Source organism: Symphalangus syndactylus, chromosome 20 (assembly GCF_028878055.3).
Source record: "Symphalangus syndactylus isolate Jambi chromosome 20, NHGRI_mSymSyn1-v2.1_pri, whole genome shotgun sequence".
In the NCBI taxonomy this organism is placed as follows: domain Eukaryota; kingdom Metazoa; phylum Chordata; class Mammalia; order Primates; family Hylobatidae; genus Symphalangus; species Symphalangus syndactylus.
The window spans coordinates 30,312,459-30,332,918 of record NC_072442.2 but is presented as its reverse complement, the minus strand read 5'-3'; the positions used below and the strand labels follow the sequence as shown (position 1 = coordinate 30,332,918).

The window sequence follows — 20,460 nt, the reverse complement described above, 5'->3', positions numbered from 1 at the left end:
AAACCGAAATCCTGTGATAAAATTAGAAACAAGCTATCTGTGAAAATGCTTTATGATGAGTCATTTCATGTTACAGAATTAAATCTTTGTTTTGACTCAGCTGGTTGAAAACACTCTTGTAGAAACTACAAGGGGACATTTCATAGAGGATTGTAGTCTATAGTGAATAACCAAATATCCCACAATAAAAACTAGAAACAACCCAAATGTCCAACAACGATAGACTGGATTAAGAAAATGTGGCACATATACACCATGGAATACTATGCAGCCATAAAAAAGGATGAGTTCATATCCTTTGTAGGGACATGGATGAAACTGGAAAACATCATTCTCAGTAAACTATCGCAAGGACAAGAAACCAAATGCCGCATGTTGTCACTCATAGGTGGAAATTGAACAATGAGAACTCATGGACACAGGAAGGGGAACATCACACTCCGGGGACTGTTGTGGGGTTGGGGGAGGGGGTAGGGACAGCATTAGGAGATATACCTAATGCTAAATGATGAGTTAATGGGTGCAGGAAATCAACGTGGCACATGGATACATATGTAACAAACCTGCACATTGTGCACATGTACCCTAAAACCTAAAGTATAATAAAAAATAAAAATAAAAAATGAAAAAAGAAAAAAAAAAAACTAGAAACAAGCTATCTTTAAAAATGTTTTGCAATTTGTGGATTCATCTCGCAGACTTAAACCTTTGTTTCACTTCAGCATGTTGGAAGCTCTTTGTTTGTAGTATCTACAGAGGGACAATTCAAAGCCCATTGAGGCCTGTAGTGAAAAACAAATATCCTGTGGTAAAAACTAGAAAAAAACTATCTGTAAAAATGTTTTGCGATATGTGGATTCATCTCGCAGACTTAAACCTTTGTTTTGCTTCAGCAGGTTGGAAGCTGTTTGTTTGTAGTATCTACAGAGGAACAATTCAAAGCCCATTGAGGCCTATAGTAAAAAAACAAATATCCCGCAGTAAAAACTAGAAACAAGACATGGTTGAAAATGCTTTGCTATGTGTGGATTCATCTCATGAAGTTAATCCTTTGTCTAGATTCAGTATATTGGAAACACTCTTTTTGTAGAATCTGTGAAGGAAAATTTCAGAGCCCATTGATGCCTATAGTGAGAAACAGAATACCCTGACATAAAAACTAGAAGCAAGCTATCTGTGAAAATGCTTTACAATGTGTGGATTCTTCACACAGAGTTAAACCTTTGTTTTGATTCAGCAGGTTGGAAATCCTCGCTTTATAGGATCCACAGGGGGAAATTTTGGAGAAAATTGAAGCCTACAGTATGAAATTTAACATTTGGTGACAAAAATGAGAAAAATTCTATCTGTAAAGATGCTTTGCAATGTGTGGGTTTATCTCACAAAGATAAATCTTTGTTTTGATTCAGCAAGTTAGAAACACTTTTTTGGTAGAATCTATGAAGGGACATTTCATAGCCCATGGAGGCCTATAGTGAAAAGCAGAATATCCCACAATAGAAAATAAAGAAGATATATGTTGAAATGCTTTGCAATGTGTGGTTTCATCTCACAGAGTTTAAACTTTCTTTTGATTCGGGTAGGTTGAAAACACTCTTTTTGTAGCATGTACAAAGGGACATTTTGGAACCCATGGAGACCTATAGTGAAAAACTAAATATCCCATGATAAAAATTAGAAGCAAGCTATCTGTGAAATAAATTTGCAGTGTGAGGATACATTTCACAGAGTTAAACCTTTGTTTCTATTTAGCAGGTTAGAAACACTCTTTTAGTATAATCTAAGATGGGACAATTCTGAGCCTTTTGAGGATTATAATGAAAAATTCAAAATTTCGTGATAAAATCTAGATACAAACTATCTGTAAAAATGCTTTGTGATGTGAGAATTTATTTCACAGTGTTAAACATTTGTTTTAATTCAGTATGTTGGAAAAAACTTTTGTAGAATCTATAAAGGGACATTTCAAAGCCCATTGAGACCAGTATTGAAAAAATCAAATATCCTGCTATAAAAACTAGAAACAAGCTCTCGGTGAAAATGCTTTGCAATGTGTGGATTCATCTCACAGACGTAAATCTTTGTTTTCATTCAGCAGGCTGGAAACACTCTTTTTATACAGTTTATGAGGGAATATTTTGGAGCCCATTGAAACCTCTAGTGAAAAATTGAAAAACCTGTGGAAAAAAAAAAAGAAAAAAACAGAAACAAGCTATCTGTTAAAATGCTTTGCAATGTGTGGGTTCATCTCACAGAGTTAAACCTTTGTCTTGATTCAGCTGGTTGTAGACAGTTAATTGGTAGAATCTACAAGGGAACATTTTGTAGCCCATTGAGGCCTGTGGTGAAAACTGAATATCCCAAGATAAAAACTAGACACAAACTATCTGCAAAAATGCCTTGAAATGGGTGGACCCATTTCACAGAGTTAAAACTTTTTTTATTCAGCAGGTTGGAAGACTCTTTTTGTAGAATCTACAAAGGAACATTTCATAGCCCTTTGAGGACTGTAGTGAAAAACCGAATATCCCATGATACAAACTAGAAAAAAGCTGTTTGTGAAAAAGCTTTGTGATATGTGGATTTCTTTCACAGAATTAAGTATTTGTAACTATACAGCAGGTTAGAAACATGTATTTAGTGTAATCTAAAAGGGGTCTCTTGTGAGCCCATTAGGGCCTGTAGTGAAAAACAAAATGTCCTGTGATTAAAACTAAAAACAGGCTATCTGTAAATACACTTTGTGATATATGCATGCATATCACATAGTTATATATTGGTTTTTATTCAGCAGGTTGGAGATGCTTATTGTTTACAATCTACGTGGTGACAATTTGGTGCCCATTGAGGCCTATAGTGAAAAATCAAATATCCCATGATAAAACTACAAACAATCTAGCTATGCAAAGGCTTTGCAATCTGTGAATTCATCTCAATGAGTTAAATGTTTGTTTTGATTCAGCAGGTTGGAAACCCTCTCTTCAAAGGATCTACAAGGGACACTTTGGAGCCCATTAAGGCTTATAGTGAAAAGCCAAATATCCCATGATAAAAACTGGAAACAAGCTATCTGTGAAAATGTTTTGTGATGTGTGGATTCATCTCACAGAACTAAACCTTTTTTTATACAGCAGGTTGGAAACAATTTTTTAGTGGAATCTAAGAAGGAACATTTTTGAGCCCATTCAGTCCTATAGTAAAAAACTGAATATCCCATGATAAAAACTAAAAACAAACTATCATAAAAATGTTTTGCAATGTGTGGATTTATCTCAAAGAGTTAAACCATTGTTTTGATTCTGCAGGTTGGAAACACACTTTTTGTAGAATCCACAAAGCAACATTTCAGAGCCCATTGAGGCCTATAGTGAAAAACCAAGTATCCCGTGATAAAAATTAGGAGCAAGCTATCTGTGAAAATGCTTTGTGATGTGTACATTTACATCACAGAGTTATACCTTTGTTTTCTTTCAGCAGGTTGGATACACTTTTTTTGTACAATCTACCAGGGGACATTTCAGAGCACACTAAGGCCTATGGTTAAAAACCAAATGTCCTGCAATAAAAACTACAAAGAATCTAAAAATGCTTTGTGATGTGTGAATTTATCTCACAGAGTTTAACCTTTCTTGTTATTCAGCAGCTTGGAATCACTCTTTTTCTACAATCTACTGGGGTACATTTCTGAGCAAATTGAGGCCTATAATGAAAAACTGACTACCCCGGATAAAAATTTAAAAAGAGCTATCAGTGGAATGCTTTACAATGTATGGATTCATCTCACAAATTAGTCTTTGTATTTATTCATCAGGTTTGGAAAACTTTTTTGTAGAATACAGAAAGGGACATTTCACACATATGGAAGCCTATGGCAAAAAAGTGAAGATTTCATGATGTAAACAATAAAATATCTATCTTTAAAATGATTTGTGATGTATAGATTTATCTCACAGAGTTAAAACATTGTTTTGATTCAGCTGGTTGGAAACATTCTCTTTGTAGAATCTACAAAGAAATATTTCAGAGCCCATTGAGGCCAATAGTGAAAAACTGAATATACCATAATAAAAGCTAGAAACAAGCTATCTGTGAAAATTATTTGCAATGTGTTCATTCATTGTCCATAGTTAAAACTTTGTTTTGATTCAGTAGGTTAAAATCACTCTTTTGTAGAATCTATGAAGCAACAATTCTAAGCTCATTGAGACCTATACTGAGAAATAAAATATCCCGTGATAAAAACTAGAAACAAGCTATCTGTGAAAATGCTTTGAGATGTGAGGATTCATCTCACAGAGGTAAACCTTTGTATTGACTCACTAGGCTGGAAACACTGTTTTTGTAAAATCTATGAAGGAACATTTTGGATACCGCTGAGGCCTATAGAGAAAGACCGAATATGCCACGATTAAAACTAGAAACAAGGTATATGTGAAAATGCTTTGTGATGTTTGGATTTATTTTACAGAGTTACACCTTTGTTTGGATTCAGCAGGTTGGAAACAATCTTTTTGTAGAATCTATGAAGGGACATTTCAGAGCCCACAAAGGCCTATGGTAAAAAACCCCAACATCACGCAATAAATACTAGAAACCAGCTGTCTGTAAACGTGCTTTGCAATGTTTGGATTCCATTCAGAGAGTTAAACTTTTGTTTTGATTCAGTAGGTAGGAAACACTGTTCTTATAGAATCTAAGTAGAGACACTTTGGTGCCCATTTAGGCCTATAGTGAAAAACCAAATATCCAGCGATAAAAACTAGAAACAATCTATCTGTGAAAATGCTTTATGATACGTGGATTTGACTCATAGATTCAAACATTTGTTTTGATTAAGAAGGTTGAATACAATATTTTAGTAAAATCTGTAAGGATGGGTTGAAAACACTCTTTTTAGAATCTACAAAGTGATTTTTCTTCACCCTTTGAGGCCTATAGTGAAAAAACATATATCCTGCAATAAAAACTACAGACAAGCTACCTGTGAAAATGCTTTGCAATGTATGCATTCATCTCACAGAGTTAAACCTTTATTTTGATTCAGCCAGGTGAAAACACTCTTTTTGTAGAAACTGCAAAGTGATATTTCAAAGTCTATTGAGGTCTGTAGTGAAAAACTGAATACCTGGCAATGAAAACTAGAAACAAGCTATCTGTGAAAATGCTTTGCAATGTGCTTATTCATTTCACAGAGTTAAACTTTTGCTTTGATTCAGCAGGTTTTGAACATACTTGTAGAATCTACAAAAAACATTTCAAAGCCTATTTAAGCCTATACTGAAAAACCTAATACCCTGCGATAAAAATTAGAAACAAGCTATCTATGAAAATCTTGGCAATGTGTGGATTCATCTTACAAAGTTAAACCTCTGTTTTGATTTAGCACGTGGGAAATAACCCTTTTCTAGAATCTACAAAGTGACATTTTGGAGCCCATTGAGGGCTAGATTGAAAAACCTCACATCCCATGATGAAAACTAGTGTTGGGGAATCCAGCCCTACACCACCCACCAGGTAGCCCAAGTCTGGCAGAGACAAAGGAGTTAGAAAGAGACAGAATAAGCATTTAAAAGGTGGGTCCAGGGGACCAGAATGTCAGAGGCTTGCTCACAGCCCAGAGCTCACAGCCCAGAGCTCTGCCCAATTTATTGGTTTACAAGCTCTTTGTTCTTAGGGCAGAAGGGAGGGGGAGGAAGGGATGAGGAAAAGGATTAATCAGTGAAGGAGAACTCGTGAGTCACTCAATAAGATGTATAGCAGTGACGGTTTCTGTTTATTTCTTTGAGCAAATGTGTGTATCTAAATTACTTAGCATCTTTAACTTATCGGGACTGAAATAGGCGGGAGCAGGTTTCAGGAGGAGCCAAGATGTTTGATTATACTCCACTGCTTCAAGGGAGTGTTATCTCCCTGAGCAACCTGTGGAATGCCACTGAGCAGTTATGCTCTCAGGGCATAAAGACATGAAGGCAATAAGGACACTTTTCTCCTCAGAGGTCGCCCATGGCTCCCCATGGCTGTCTCACACAGGGGAGACCAACTCAACTGGCACCACAAAAACTCTCTTTCCCACACGTCCCCCTTTTTTGTCTTTTTTTTTTTGGTTAATAACCGCCATTGCTATCATGGCTTGTTCATGGTGCCTCTCCCAAGGCGCTGTCTGCATCTGTAGACTAAAAACAAACAACATAAACAGACACAAACCAAAATAAAATTTGCAATTGTTGATCCACCTATGGTTTTAACCCACTTTAAAGGATTGGTATTAGAAAGGCCTTCAGTGGCTCCAGGAAGAATATCAGCTCCAGGCAACAGGGTGAGATGAGCCTGAGATGCCTCAAAAACTTGCTTTTTCAGTTTAGCAACATCTAATGTTAAATTATCTTCTTTTTCTTGTAGGTGATATCTAATCATCTCCAATGGTGTTCAGTGGCATTATAAGAGCTAGCAGTAATACAAAAATCAGAAGTATTCCAATCACATTGCATTTGAATTCTATGCTCCAAGCTCATAATCCAATCTCCCATCCAAATTACTGTTTGACAGAGATCATTAATTTGATTTGCCAATTTTTGATCTATTTGGCTTTGGGAATTCCAAAGCTTAGAAGGAATTTTTCTGCCAACTATCCACAAAGTCCGCAGTTTGAATAGAAGAGTGCGAAGCAACACCAGCAGCAGTAGTTGTGACAGCTATAAGGCACATGATCACAGCTATTAAAGTAATATGAATCTCTTTGATCTATTAAGTAGTCCTTTTAGTACTTCAGTGATAATATGTATGGAGGGAGAGGCCTCCAAAGTCTATTGAGGGAAACAGGTATCCAGACTTCTTCTCGGGCCCTAACCAGTAAAATACTCTTATCTTTATTAGAGGTAGCATTAATGCAGGTAAAAAGATGACAGTTGAGGCATAATATGGTTTGAGAGTCAGGTAGGATATTAATTTTTTCCACTGCCAAGATAAAAGGAGGCTTAACACAACTCTGCAATGGGACTGTCTGATTAGAGGTCATGGTTACAACAAATTGAAGCTTTTTACTATGGTTCTGTCTTATATTCTCCTTTCCAAATCCAAATTGGGGTCTGAGCCATCACTACTTTCCACAATTCTGGATGTTCTGGACTTATAATTGGATCAATCATTTTTGGGCTTGGAGGAGCCATACCATTCTCTTTCCACTCAATAGGGTAATTTGTTTCAATTCTTCTATATAATTTTGGTACATTATCTGGGTAGTCATTTGCAAAAGGAGTCTCTCTACAATCTTCACACTGTCTGGTACAATTTACTGCAAAGCGTCCCCTAGGGGCCTAATCAATGACGATTCCATAGGAATTATTTTGCAGTACAGCAGTGCTGTTTGCAATACAATCTTCCCAGGTTAGCACCTCTAGCTTTTCAGACTATTCAGTGGCCTGCCTAGGGTACAGCTTCTTATTAGGTTTAAATTTATTAATCTGGTGATGTGTCATAACATAGCCATACTCAGGTATTTAATAGTGTCCAAAGATTGAAATGTTCTTCCACTGATTGTATGAATAGAGCCTTTTGACCCATTATGTGCAGGGACATAAAACATCCACCTTTGTTTATCATAATTTAAACATCGTACTGCCAGCCCCAGGCTGATGGGAGGAAAGTAATAACCAATGGAAACATTCATTAACATTCCTTCCTCCTCTGCATGAGTAGCACCTTGGTTGCCTGTTGGTCCAGGCATCCAGACACTATCATTAATATAAACCTCCACCGGGGTGTCTAACTATGTAACAGGCCTAATCAGTGGTGGGAATGGGATGTAGGCCCAATAAGTGTAATTTTTATCTGCTCAGCTATGGGGAGACTCACCACCAGGGAGATTACCGCCATCATAGCTACCATTGGATTACTGGTGGTCAGCAGCTTGTTCTGAGACCTCAGATTCTCTTCTGCAATGTGAGCTAGTCTCTTCATCTGCTCCCAGGTCGGTGGAGTTTCTTGGAGAGTTTTACTGTTTCCATCTGCTCAACAGAGATGTTCATCTGAGCCATCTGACGAAGTGGGGATGCAGGGACGTTCCCAGGTCTTTTCCTCTTCCTTGGATTCCGGCTCATGGCACAGCTTAAGATGTCTTGCGGGTACCCAGACAGGAAGCTGATTCTCTCCTGGTGAGATACAAGCAAACCTTCGACCCCAACAAGACCCACTGGGGCCTTTTGTTTGGCCCAGTTTTTTGGCCGTCGATAAAGAGCTATGATCAACACATCTGCTCCTGTGTCGACCAGATCCTCAAATTTGTTTCCTGGAATAATGACTATACAAATAGGTCTAATTGCTGCCTGACATTGTGTATTAGCATTTTCATAAGCAAGCAGCTGAATGATCACTTTTCTGGCATGAGAATCCGAAATAGCCTTTTGAGCCACGTCTTGAAAATGGGTGATAAAACCTGGATAAGTCTCCCTTGGACCCTGTCGAACTGAGTTAAAAGAGGGATAAGTAGTACCAGGATCGTGCATTTCTTTCCCAGGCTCTTAAGCATATAGTTCTGAGCTGATCAATAGCCTCATAACCCATTACCATCTGTTGATTTAGTGTACCCCATGCCTGTCTGATTCCAAGCAAGATCACATAGATCACATGTGATATTAATGGGAGGTTGGACTTGAGCATTTCTATGTGCCTGATTTGTTGTTTCATCCATCCACCAGGTTTCAAATTGGAGAAATTGAGAGAAGGGCAGGGTGGATTGGGCTAATGACTCCCAACCCCTAGGTATTAAACACTGGTTATAAGCCACAGAGAGAAAGGGATGTAACAAGGAATGAACATAAGGAGAATTTGGCCCATGTTGTCCAATTGCTTGCTTTAAGTCTTTTAATGATTTAAAAGAAAATGGCTCCCAGCATGTTTGAGCATGTTCTCTGGGCTTTTCAGATGGAGAAATAATTACTGGAAACTGCCAAGCATCCAAATCCCCCATTTCTTCTTCCTGGTGAATGGATGCCTGGATTGTCCCTGCACCATAATTTGTATTTGTCCTGGCTCACAGCATTCCTCTACTGTAATTAACAGGTGAACAAGCCTGGATCATTCCCTCACCCTAACTGGCTGTTGGGCGAGCCTGAAGCTTCCCTTTGCCATAATGGCGGGGCATGCAACAACTGGAGTGGCAAGCCGTGTCTCAGGCTCCCGTTCAAGAAATTCATAAGGCTGAGGCGGCGGTGGCAATTCCCGACCTTCCCCTAAAGGCACAGTAGGTGGCACTGTTTCTGCAGTAGGTGGAACTGTTTCTTTCATCAGTTGGTTGGAGCAACTCTATTTGTGGAATCTACAAAGGGACATTTTGGACTCCATTGAGGCCTATAGTGAAAAACCAATTATCCAGTGATTAAAACTAGTAGCAGGTTATTTGTAAAAATGTTTTGCAATGTGTGTATTTGTCTCACAGAGTTAAACCTTTGTTTTGATTCAGCAGTTTGGCAATATTCTTTTTGCACAACCTGTGAAGAGACATTTCGAAGCTCACTGAGGCCTATAGTTAAACAACAAATATTTTGAGATAAAAACTAGAAACGTGCTATATTTGAAAATGTCTGGCAATGTGTGGATACATCTCACATGCTTAAACATTTGTTTTGATTCAGAAGGTTGGAAACACTCTTTTTGTAGAATTTACAAAGGGACATTTTGGCACCTATTGAAGCCTACAATGAAAAACTGAATATCCCACTATAAAAACTAGTAACAAGCTTTCTGGGCAAATGCCTTGTGACATGTGGATTCATCTCACAGATTTAAACCTTAGTTTTTATTCAGCTGCTTTAGAAAACTCTTTTTGTTGAATCTATAAAGGGACATTACTGAGTCAATTGAGGCTATTTTTCCTATAGTGAAAAATCAAATATTCGAGGATAAAAACTAGAAACAAGCTATCTTTGAAAATGCTTTGCCATGTGTAGATTCATCTCACAGAGTTTGATCTTCTTGTGATTAAACAGGTTGGAAATACTATTTTTGTAGAATCTACAAAGGGACCTTATGAAACCCATTTAGGCCTATAGTAAAAAACCGAATATCCCACGATAAAAACTAGAAACAAGCTATCTGTGAATATGCTTTGCGATGTTTGGATTCAACTCACACAGTTAAACCTTTATTTTGATTCAGCACTTGGAAATCCTATTTATGTAGAATCACTGAATTGACATTTCAGAACCCATTGAGGCCTAAAGTAGAAAACCGAATATCCCTCGAAAGAAAAATAAAACAAGCAATCTGTGAAAATGCTTTGTGATGTGTGAATTCACTTCACAGAGTTAAACATTTATTTTAATTCAGCAGGTTGATAGCACTCGTTTTGTAGAATCTATGAAGGGACATTTCAGAGCCCATTAAAGCCTGTAGGGATATACAAAATGTCCCGTGATAAAACAGGCACCCACCACCATGCCCGGCTAATTTTTGTATTTTTAGTAGAGACAGAGTTTCACCATGTTGGCCAGGCTGGTCTCAAAGTCCTGACCTCAGGTGATCTGCCCCACCCAGCTTACCAAAATGCTGGGATTACAGGCGTGAGCCACTGCACCCAGCCAGCTGCCAAGTTTTAAGAGCACTTTTTATCATGGGGAAGGCACAGCAAAACTACAAAAAGCAAACAACAACAACAAAATCTGGAGTGGGGATGTTTTAAACCATTTAAAGTGTCTCTTTTTAAAATTTTTTATTTTTTAATTAATTAATTAACTTTGAGACTGTGTATGAGGCTGGCTAATTTTTGTATTTTTAGTAGAGGTGGGGTTTTGCCATGTTGCCGAGGCTGGTCTCAAACTCCTGGGCTAAAGCGATCCATCCACCTCAGCCTCCCAAAGTGCTGGGATTACAGGCATGAGCCACTGTGCCCCGGCCAGACACACTTTTTCTCACAAAAAAAGTGCTGATTTATACATTTGTCATGGAGAAATACTCAATTCTATATCTCAAAGACCCAATAAAATAATCTAAAATGGACAAGACTCTATTCACAAGTGCCTTAAAGAGACACTTTAGACTAGGCACAGTGGCTCACATCTGTAATCCTAGCACTTTGAGAAGCTGAGGTGGGTGGATCACTTGAGCCCAGGACTTTGAGACCAACCTGGGCAAAATGGTGAAACCCATCTCTACAAAAAATACAAAAAAATAGCCAGGTGTGGTGGTGCCTGTTGTCCCAGCTACTTGGAGGGCTGAGATGGGAGGACTGCTCGAGTCTGGGAGGTCGAGGACGCAGTGAGCCAAGATCGCTCCACTGCACTCCAGCCTGGGCAACAGAGTAAAACCCAGTCTGAAATTAAAAAAAAAAATCTGCCATAGGCCTGGTGTGGTGGCTCACACACCTATAATCCCAGTGCTTTGGGAGGCTGAGGCAGGAGGCAGCAAGAGGATCACTTGAGATCAGGAGTTCAAGATCAGCTAAGCAACATAGCAATATTCTGTCTCTACAAGAAATTAAAAGAAAAAAATTAGCTAGGCATGGTGGCATGTGCCTATATATAGTTCCAGCTACTCAGGAGGCTGAGGTGGGAGGATCACTTCGAGGCTGCAGTAAGCTGTTATTGCACCACTGCACTCCAGCTTGGGCAACAGAATGAGACCCAGTATCAAAAAAAAAAAAATCTGGTGTATATTTAATTCCATGAAGAAATCAAACATTGTCCCTCCCTTTGGCCTGTAGCACCAGGTACTTTGCTTAGGATTTTCACACACACAGTCTCATGTATTCTCAAACAACTTTCTGGAAAAGTATCATTTATGATTCCTGTTTTATTGTTGGGGACACTGAAGCTCAGAGAGATTAAGTCATTTACCTAAGCTCACACAGATAGTAAGCAGACACTAACTGCATGGCTGCAAAGCTTATGTTCTTTCAAATATAATACTCTACTGCTTTCATTAAGACTATGCATTTGGAGATATTAAAGTGTAGAATAATTTGACTACATATTTCAGTGGTCTTTCAGCTTTCTCTTCTAGATACAGCCTCAATAGGGAGACCCAAAACTCCCAGCTGAAGAAGCATCAGAGACGGCTGGGTGCCTCCCTTGGGTTCCATGTGTCTTTGCAGGACACTGATAGAGTTAGTCCTTGAAAGGGATGGTCCTTTTAACCCTGGGGAGTCTTGTTTCCTATGGCCAGTTGAAGTTTCCTTTAGGAAGGCAAGCTCATTTTAACAAACTACAATCAGGAATAAATATTTACAACTAAAAAAAAAGCTTTTGTGAAAACGAATTATCTGACTCTCTTCTTTGTTACTCTACGGACACATCAGTCACTGAAGATAATGACGGAGTTATGGGATCAGCGGATATGGGATATGGGATATAAAGGTAACTATGACCTTGCTCAAGTAATTCTAATTTTGACTCTTGGTTACCACTTTGTCCATGTCAGCTGTTCTTATTTCTAAAAATGATGGTACTGTAAAGATAATCCAAAGAGTATTTATTCATTCCAATGAAGTTAATCAACATTTGCATATGTGGTTTACTGGGCAATAAATCATTTCTAGGTACTGGTCCTGAAAATGCCACTTCATAAGTAGCTGTGTACTCTTGGGTAGATCACATAAGCCCATTGAATCTTATTTTCTTCATCTCTGAAATGAGAGATTTAGATGAGGCATTCTGTAAACTTTAAGATTCTTACTTTGCTGGTTACTTTCAAGGACCTGGGAGCTATGCAATCCCAAATGTGTCCAGCAGAGGTCAGGAGATGTCACTAAAAGCTCTGAGGGCTACTTTAATCCCAGTTAGCTGTGTGAATAGTTTTATGGTAGTCCCTACTCTCTGTGTTATTTACCTGATTTTTTAAGGTTGGGCAGGCATTTGTCTTGAAAAATTAAAGTAGGGATGCACTGTGTGCTTTAGGCCTCTTTCTCAAATGTAAACCATTTCTCCACTGGCCACTGCCCAGTGAGCAAAGGTAAATTGCCCAGCAGAAGGTGATACGTGGGAACAGTTTAACCTTTGGTAAATGTAAGCAAGTATGGATGCTATGGCAAATTCCATTCTGTCAAAACTTTCTCTTTATGACAAAGGATTTCTAAACTCTAGCTAGTGATTTAACATTTTGAAAAATATTCATGATCACACCACTGCACCAGCCTGCATGACAGAGCGAGACTCTGTCTTAAAAAAAAAAGAAACATATTTATCCAGCAAAATTATCATCACAATATGGGTTTCAATCAATATTTCTCTTTTTCTCTCTCTTCTGGGTTTCATCGGAAAAATTATTGGGGAAATATACCATTGCAGAGATACAGACTCCTAAAAAATATTTAAATATTATAAGCATTGGTTTATTTAGGCAGAAACAGGAGGACTGATTTATATGTGGATTGAATCCAAAGAATTGGGAATCACAGGAAGACCCTGTAGCAAGGTCAAGCCCGTCACAAAGAGCTGTTTAAAGAAAATGTAGTAGAGACAGTCTGGAGGCTAAAGTTGACTCTGGGTAAGATCTCCATTTAAACCTTGGTCAAGTTATTTGGTAAAGTTTCTTAACTTTCCTGGAGATAAACTCCCCCGTTTCCTTATCTATATAGTGAAGACAGTGGTAAAACCCCATAAGATTTGTGTGGGGATTAAATGAGCTAATACACATATATAGAGAGTTTAGGAAAATACTCGCCACACATTAAATGAGCAATAAGTGAGAGCTATTGCTGTCATACATTTTATTAGAGAAGAGTGTTTTTAGAAAAAGGAAACGCGGAACAAAATCACTATGTCTTTTTCTAAATCTCTTTCATGACTATCTCAGTCTAGGTTTGATGATTCTGTTGTGTGTTTCAGCCACTGGAGCTGACAGACCCCGGCCCGGCCACCTGGCCTATTGATGGCCATGCAGACCTAACTGGCACCATCATTCCCAGTTCACAGAAGCAGCAGAGGCAGCTGGATGCCCATTCCTGCCAGCCAATCCTTATCCGACTGCCAGCCCGTCAGCCACAGTCAGAGGCTGCCTTCCCCATGGAGCAGGGACTGTCGGTGGCCTTTCCCCTCTCTCAACCCCATATGGAGCCTAGGCTGCTGCTGGGTTGCCTGCTCCCTGCTTGGAGGTCAACTTCCATCCAGTGCTTCACCTTTGGCCTCCGAGGCTTTTCTGTTTTTCAGCACTCAGGCCAGGTGAGGGTGGCTTATGCCTGTAATTTCAGCACTTTGGGAGGCTGAGGCTGGTGAATCACTTGAGCCCAGGAGTTCAAGACCAGCCTGGACAACATGGCAAAACCCCGTCTCTACAAACAATAAAAAAATTAGCTCAATGTGGTGGCACACACCTGTAGTCCCAGCTACTTGGGAGGCTCAGATGGGAGGATCTTTGGAGCCCAGGGAGGTCGAGGTTGCAGTGAGCTGAGATTGCACCACTGCACTCCAGCCTGAGCAAAAAAATGAGACTGTCTCAAAAAAAAAAAGAAAGAAAGAAAGAAAAGAAAAAGAAAATTAGCACAGGGTTTACTCATTGTCATTACTTCTTCCCCTGCTCTGGCAGGCTCCTCTAGGACAGGTCTGCACTGATCTCTCCCACCACCGCTAACCCACAGTAGGATGGACTGGGCTCTGAGAGAGCTGGGAACAGTGGGCCAAGCAGGGCAGGGAGGCCTACGTGCGTCTTGCAGGAGAGAGAGCTGGGTCGTGCTGCACTCTGATGATGAGGGGTGTGAGCTGGGTGGCAGGAGGCATGGGCCAGGTGGGATGGCTCCCTTGAAGGTTGGAGAAGGGCTGGCAGGGGGGCAAATGAGCAGAACATTCCAGATCAGCTGTGGCACCCATCGCCCACCCTGGGCTGTCCAGCAGGGTGGGGGCCAGAGCAGGATTGCTACAACCTGCTCACATCCTTGAGACCCTTCTGAAGATCCAGGCCAGTCATCAACGGACCTCCCAATCACTCACGTTCAAAACCAAAGATTAAAAGGGAGATGGCTGTCTCCTTACACTGACCATAGCTCCAAACTTTCTGAAAAAGGCTTCAACTCTTAAGGTTTCTGCTTATTCAAATGGAAAGAAAATGGGAGGAAGTGTCAATTCAAAGAGAAACTTTCTGCTTCCTTCTAAAGATGACTGCAGCCTAATTCTGGCTCTGACACCGTCTTGCTCAGACCTAGCCCAGCTCCTGGCTCCTCCAGACCTTGCTTTTGGTGCCTATAAGGCAGCTCTGGAGTAATGGGGGCAAGCCCCAACTGTGAGGAGTGGGGGAAGGCGTGAGTGTGATTTGTGATTGCTGACACTTGATGCCCACACACCCTGCTCCCAACATGTGTTACTGTCAATGTAATTTAAGATATTTTTATAAAACCAAAACAAAAAATCTAGTGTCTTATCTTGTTGGAAATCCCCTTTGGGAAAGTGCTAATACTAACTATTGAACATGTATCCATTGCATTTATAATAATCCTGATAATAGCTGCCATTTATTTAGAAAAAGTATATAGAAAGCCATGGTACAGTAACACCATTCTTCCCATTTTACAGACAGGGATGCTGAGCCTTAGGGAAATGAAGCAATCTGCCTAAATGCAGGCTGCTAGGGAACAGTGGGCCCCAGGCATGCATGAGCTCAAAGCTCGCCCTCTTAAACCCCTCTGAGTGTCCGTGCACAGCGAGTTCCTGCTCGGCCCACCCTCGGGGCTCTGCGGACAGGCCTGCCTCAGGACCTTTGCAGGTGCTGCTTTCTCCCCCTGGGATTCCTCTCCCCTGCCTCCCGCCTCCTGCCCTTCCTTCAGACTTCTGCCCCATGCCCACTATTACTGAGCTTCTCCCTCCCACATGAACGGGTCCACCTCTTCGCCCTTTTCCTTTCTTGTCTGTCTTCCTCCCTTCCTCATTTGATCATTCTCTGTCTGCTTCCCCCACTAGAATAAAGACCTGTGGGGTCTTTGTTTTGTCCATGGCTGTATCTTTAGCATCTAGGAGAAGGTGCTCCCTCACTATTAATTCAACAAACCAGTGAATGAATGAGTGGCTGCCAGGATTAGCGGGGCTGGTGGGCAGAGCAGAAGTGGTCTGGATGCCGAGATTTGAGGGAAAGCTCCCTCCAAGCCCTCAGGACTCACTGTAGAGTTAACTGTGCCACAGGGCCTAGCTCTGGCAGAGAACAGTTCAACAGCCAGGAATGAGCCCAGCTCCCCTCCCCACTCCCCTTTTCATCAGAAGACTGAGCAGCTTTTTCCCTCTGCCCAGCTTCCAGCAATACCTCCCCTTGGGGCCTTTTCTGCTCATTCTCCCTCAGGAGGTACTGTGAGAGTCCAGGGGTTGGGTGGGGGGCAAGTGTGAGGGTCTCTGCGGAAGGGAAACTGTAAACAGTTCCATTTTAGCCCTGAAATCCCTGAAGTCTCTTCCCTCTGGCTGGTTTGTTCAGCCAGAATAAACTTTCTTTTGGGGTGAGCAGCTTGGCTGGCTTTTCAAGACTCAGTTCAGGCCGGGCGCGGTGGCTCACGCTTGTAATCCCAGCACTTTGGGAGGCCGAGGCGGGCGGATCACGAGGTCAGGAGATCGAGACGACGGTGAAACCCCGTCTCTACTAAAAATACAAAAAAATTAGCCGGGCGTGGTGGCGGGCGCCTGTAGTCCCAGCTGCTCAGAGAGGCTGAGGCAGGAGAATAGCGTGAACCCGGGAGGCGGAGCTTGCAGTGAGCCGAGACTGCACCACTGCACTCCAGCCTGGGCCACAGAGCGAGACTCTGTCTCAAAAAAAAAAAAAAAAAGACTCAGTTCAGACATCTTTGCCGCCCATCTTCCAGGTTAGTGCCCTCTTTGCTGTCCTCAGGATGGTCTCAGCTGTCTCTCTGCTTCTCACAGCAGCGTTGCCTCTGTCTGCTTCTCAGAGAACACTCACGGTCTGAGGTCGTGCCTTTCTTCCTCTGCGCCCCAGGCCCAGAATGGCAGTGGCTCAAATCAATGTTTGCTGAGTAAATGAAGTGGGATGGGGAGGCGCCCGATGTTACCATCTGAGAGCCAGCACTGCACATCATCAGTGTTTGCATGCCTTCTCCAGTGCTAGGGTCCGCCGCGAATCCAGAGGGGGCCACATTTTATGTAGGCCATAGGACTGACTCAAGACAAATGATGCTTTGCCCTGCAAAATCAGTGCTGCTGAGCTGGGAGTGGTGGCTCACTCCTGTAATCCAACACTTTTGGATGCCGAGATGGGTGAAACACCTGAGGTCAGGAGTCGGAAATCAGCCTGGCCAACGTGGTGAAACTCCATCTCTACTAAAAATACAAAAAAAAAAATGAGCTGGGAGTGGTGGTGTGTGCGTATAATCCCAGCTACCAAGGGGGGCTGAGGCAGGAGAATTGCTTGAACCTGGGAGGCAGAGGTTGCAGTGAGCCAAGATAGCACCACTGCACCCCAGCCTGGGCAACAGTGAGACCCCGTCTCAAAAAAAAAGAAAAGAAAAACCAGTGTTGCTGGTAGCAGGCTGCCCCGTGGTTAGTCCCTATCCAGCTCAGAGAATGAAGACACCAGCATCAGGGGCATCTCCGTCCCTCCTCCCTTCCCTCAAGCTCCAACAGCTTCTTGCATGCATCCTCCGACTGACTGCAGAGTGGGGGCTGGGGAGTGGGGGCAGTTCTCATTTATAAGCGGAAAGAAATCCTGGTTGGGGGTGAGAAAGGGGAAGAGCAGTAGGGGAAGCCCTGATGGATGGGTGAGCACCCCTGGAAGCGCAGAAACCTCGTGACCTTCCGTTCTGACTCATCTGTCTTCTAATTCTTTCTAGCTTCTTGGCAAGGACAGAGGACCCTGCTAAGAGGGCTTCAGGAATGGCCAAAGACTGAGACGGTGCAGCCTTAGCCACGCCCAGAACTTGGATAAGTCTGTCTTGCAGTTTTTCCAGTTTTTGTTTGCCCCTCACAGGAAGAACTGGTCCGCCTTCATTCCTAGCCCCACCAAACCGCCAGGTTAGACTGACTCAGGGACCGTCCCCTTTGTCAGGCAGTTCCCTCACTTGCTGGATGGACTGTGGCTCTGCAGTGTGGTTGGGGCCCCTGCATAATGCTTTTGCCAGCAACTACATTAGAGAACTCTTTGTCTAGACTAAAGCCACATTTCCCAAAGTTCTGATTGGGTTGGTCTGGGGATGCCCTGAAATCAACTTCTGAAGTGCGCCAGATGATTTATAAAATAGCTCAGTAAAAACCAACCTCAGCCGGGCACAGTGGCTCAAGCCTGTAATCCCAGCACTTTGAGGGGCCAAGGTGGCTGCGTCACTTAAGGCCAGGAGTTCGAGACCAGCCTGACCAACATGGTGAAACCCCATCTCTACTAAAAATACAAAAATTAGCCAGACGTGGTGGCACATGCCTGTAATCCCAGCTACTCAGGAGGCTGAGGCAGGAGAATCAGTTGAACCTGGGAGGCGGAGTTTGCAGTGAACCAAGACCGTGCCATTGCACTCCAGCCTGGACAACAAGAGCAAAATTCCATCTCAATAAATAAATACATACATACATACATACATACCAACCTCATAGAAAGTGATAGAAAATGTGAAAAAACAAACAAACTTCACTAGCGCCTGGCCCCTTCCCACCTGTCAAGCCTTATTTCCTGCACATGCGCCCCGAGCTTCCTCCTGCAGTTCGCTCTGCCTGGAAGGCCCTCTCCTACCTTTGCCTGTCTGGGGAGCTCTGAGTCTGAGTTTTTAGCCTGGGAAGGCTTTCTCCATTACACTCTTGAGGCCTCTCACAGAGTTAGGAGAGTCCTCTGCTCCCATAGCTCTATAGGTATTTCCCATCTGGAGCCTGCAGCAGGCTGGAATGGGAGGTAGTAGTAAGAAACCAGGCCTCTTTATGAGTAAACACGTATTTGGTAACTGATACAGCTGAAGTGCTGGTCAAGTCTCGCTTTCCCCGGAACAATGCTGCTGATTTGTACAGCTGATTTCTCTCACTCACCAGCCCCAGATTATTTCAATGGCTCCACGTTATGCCTGGGATTGAGTCCAAGATTCAAGTGCCTAGCACACTGCAAGAGCCCGAAATGACCTGTGGGTTCCTCCAGCCTCATCTCCACCCACCCCACCCCTACCCTCCTTGCATTTCCTCACAAGGGCCACACTCTCACACCTCCCACCTTCATTCATGATGTTGCCCCTGCTTGGAACACTTTCTCCTCATGTCCTACCCTGCCTCATCTGACTCCTACTCATCTGTCAAAAGTCACCTGCTCTGGGAAGCCTTCCCAGGTTAATGAGAGGTGAGCCAACTTCCCCTAGCAAGATGGAGAAATCAGGATGCCCCTAAATAAGGGGTTGGATAAATCCAGGATTCTACCTCCACAAAATGAAATAAAAATAGAGATGTGAATTTTCTTATTTCTTTATTGGGCAGTTTTTAAAATACTATTGTGTTCATGGCAATATATTCAAGAATGTAAAGTGAAGACTAAGTCCCTCCTCCTGGTTTCAGTCTTCCCTGAGGCACTCACTGTTGTCAGTTTCTTGGGTGGGTCTTACAGAGATTTTCTACCCCTAAACAGGTATACGCGTATGTCAAGGTGAGAGAGGAGTAAAGATGGGGGGGATATGAAATGTACTTAAGTCATGGCCCCTGCACCTGAGAAACTCACAACTTCTTGGGAAGGTTAAGTCAGCCCTACCGCATGAGTTAGAGTATTAAACGGCATGTGGGAACCTGAATGAGGTCACTCACTCAAGGCCACTCAAAGCCACTCAGAGCCAGGATTCAAGCCCCAAAGAGATTGAATGGGCTTGTTCCATAAACCACCCACCTGCCATAAGTAAAAGGGACACCTTTCATAAGTGGTATCAAGACAGAATTCCTAACCCCCAGTCCCCAGGTATAGTTCAAATGCACATTATTGTGATCCCTCTCTTGCAAACTCCTGGTTCTTGGACTTTTAAACCTGGGACATAGCTGAGTCTGGGGCTGGAAACCAGGACTGGCAGGTGCAGTAAAAGTAATAGTCCATCAAGCTTTGTTGCTTGAACTATGGTTACCATAAGTAATTACAGGAAAAACAAACAAAAGCACTCCATGAAGCTGAAGTAGTAAAATGAGACTCCAGCTTCAAGAACAGAAACGGTATTAAAATTGGGGCATCTTTTGGTCTGGCATCTCCACCCAGGCCATTTGACATGTGAGAAAATCTCGAGAGGTGAAGTGACTTGCCTGAGGTCACTGGGTTGATTTTGACAAAATGAAGACCAATATGCCTGTTTCCTATTCTGAGTCAGTCACTGTCCACAGCACCGCCTTCCCCACCACCAACGGGAAGAGAGGCTGCAGGACAAGGTGAGTGCGCCCATGTCCTTCCTGAGATGCGGCCTGTGCACTCTTGAAGTACTCTCTTACTTCAAGGGAGAACCGATGGGAACGTCAGGCTTGGAAGACCAAGTCAGGGACTCAATTACTGCCTCACTGTCATTTTTTCTAGCTACAAACTATAGACAGCGACTGCCTGAATGGAGAAGAA

General features: G+C 42.3%; 1 protein-coding gene across 1 annotated transcript in view; it reads left to right on the top strand.

Annotated features, from left to right (window-relative positions):
* LOC134735317 (kinase suppressor of Ras 1-like) overlaps window positions 1–10,464 on the top strand; it is a 56,748-nt gene extending 46,284 nt beyond the window's left edge. The window contains exon 2 of the mRNA XM_063629785.1: window positions 9,058–10,464. Within this exon, the coding sequence (XP_063485855.1) occupies window positions 9,058–9,231 (174 nt within the window). The 3' untranslated portion in view covers window positions 9,232–10,464. The remainder of the gene's footprint in view (window positions 1–9,057) is intronic.
* The last annotated feature ends 9,996 nt before the right edge of the window (window positions 10,465–20,460 follow it).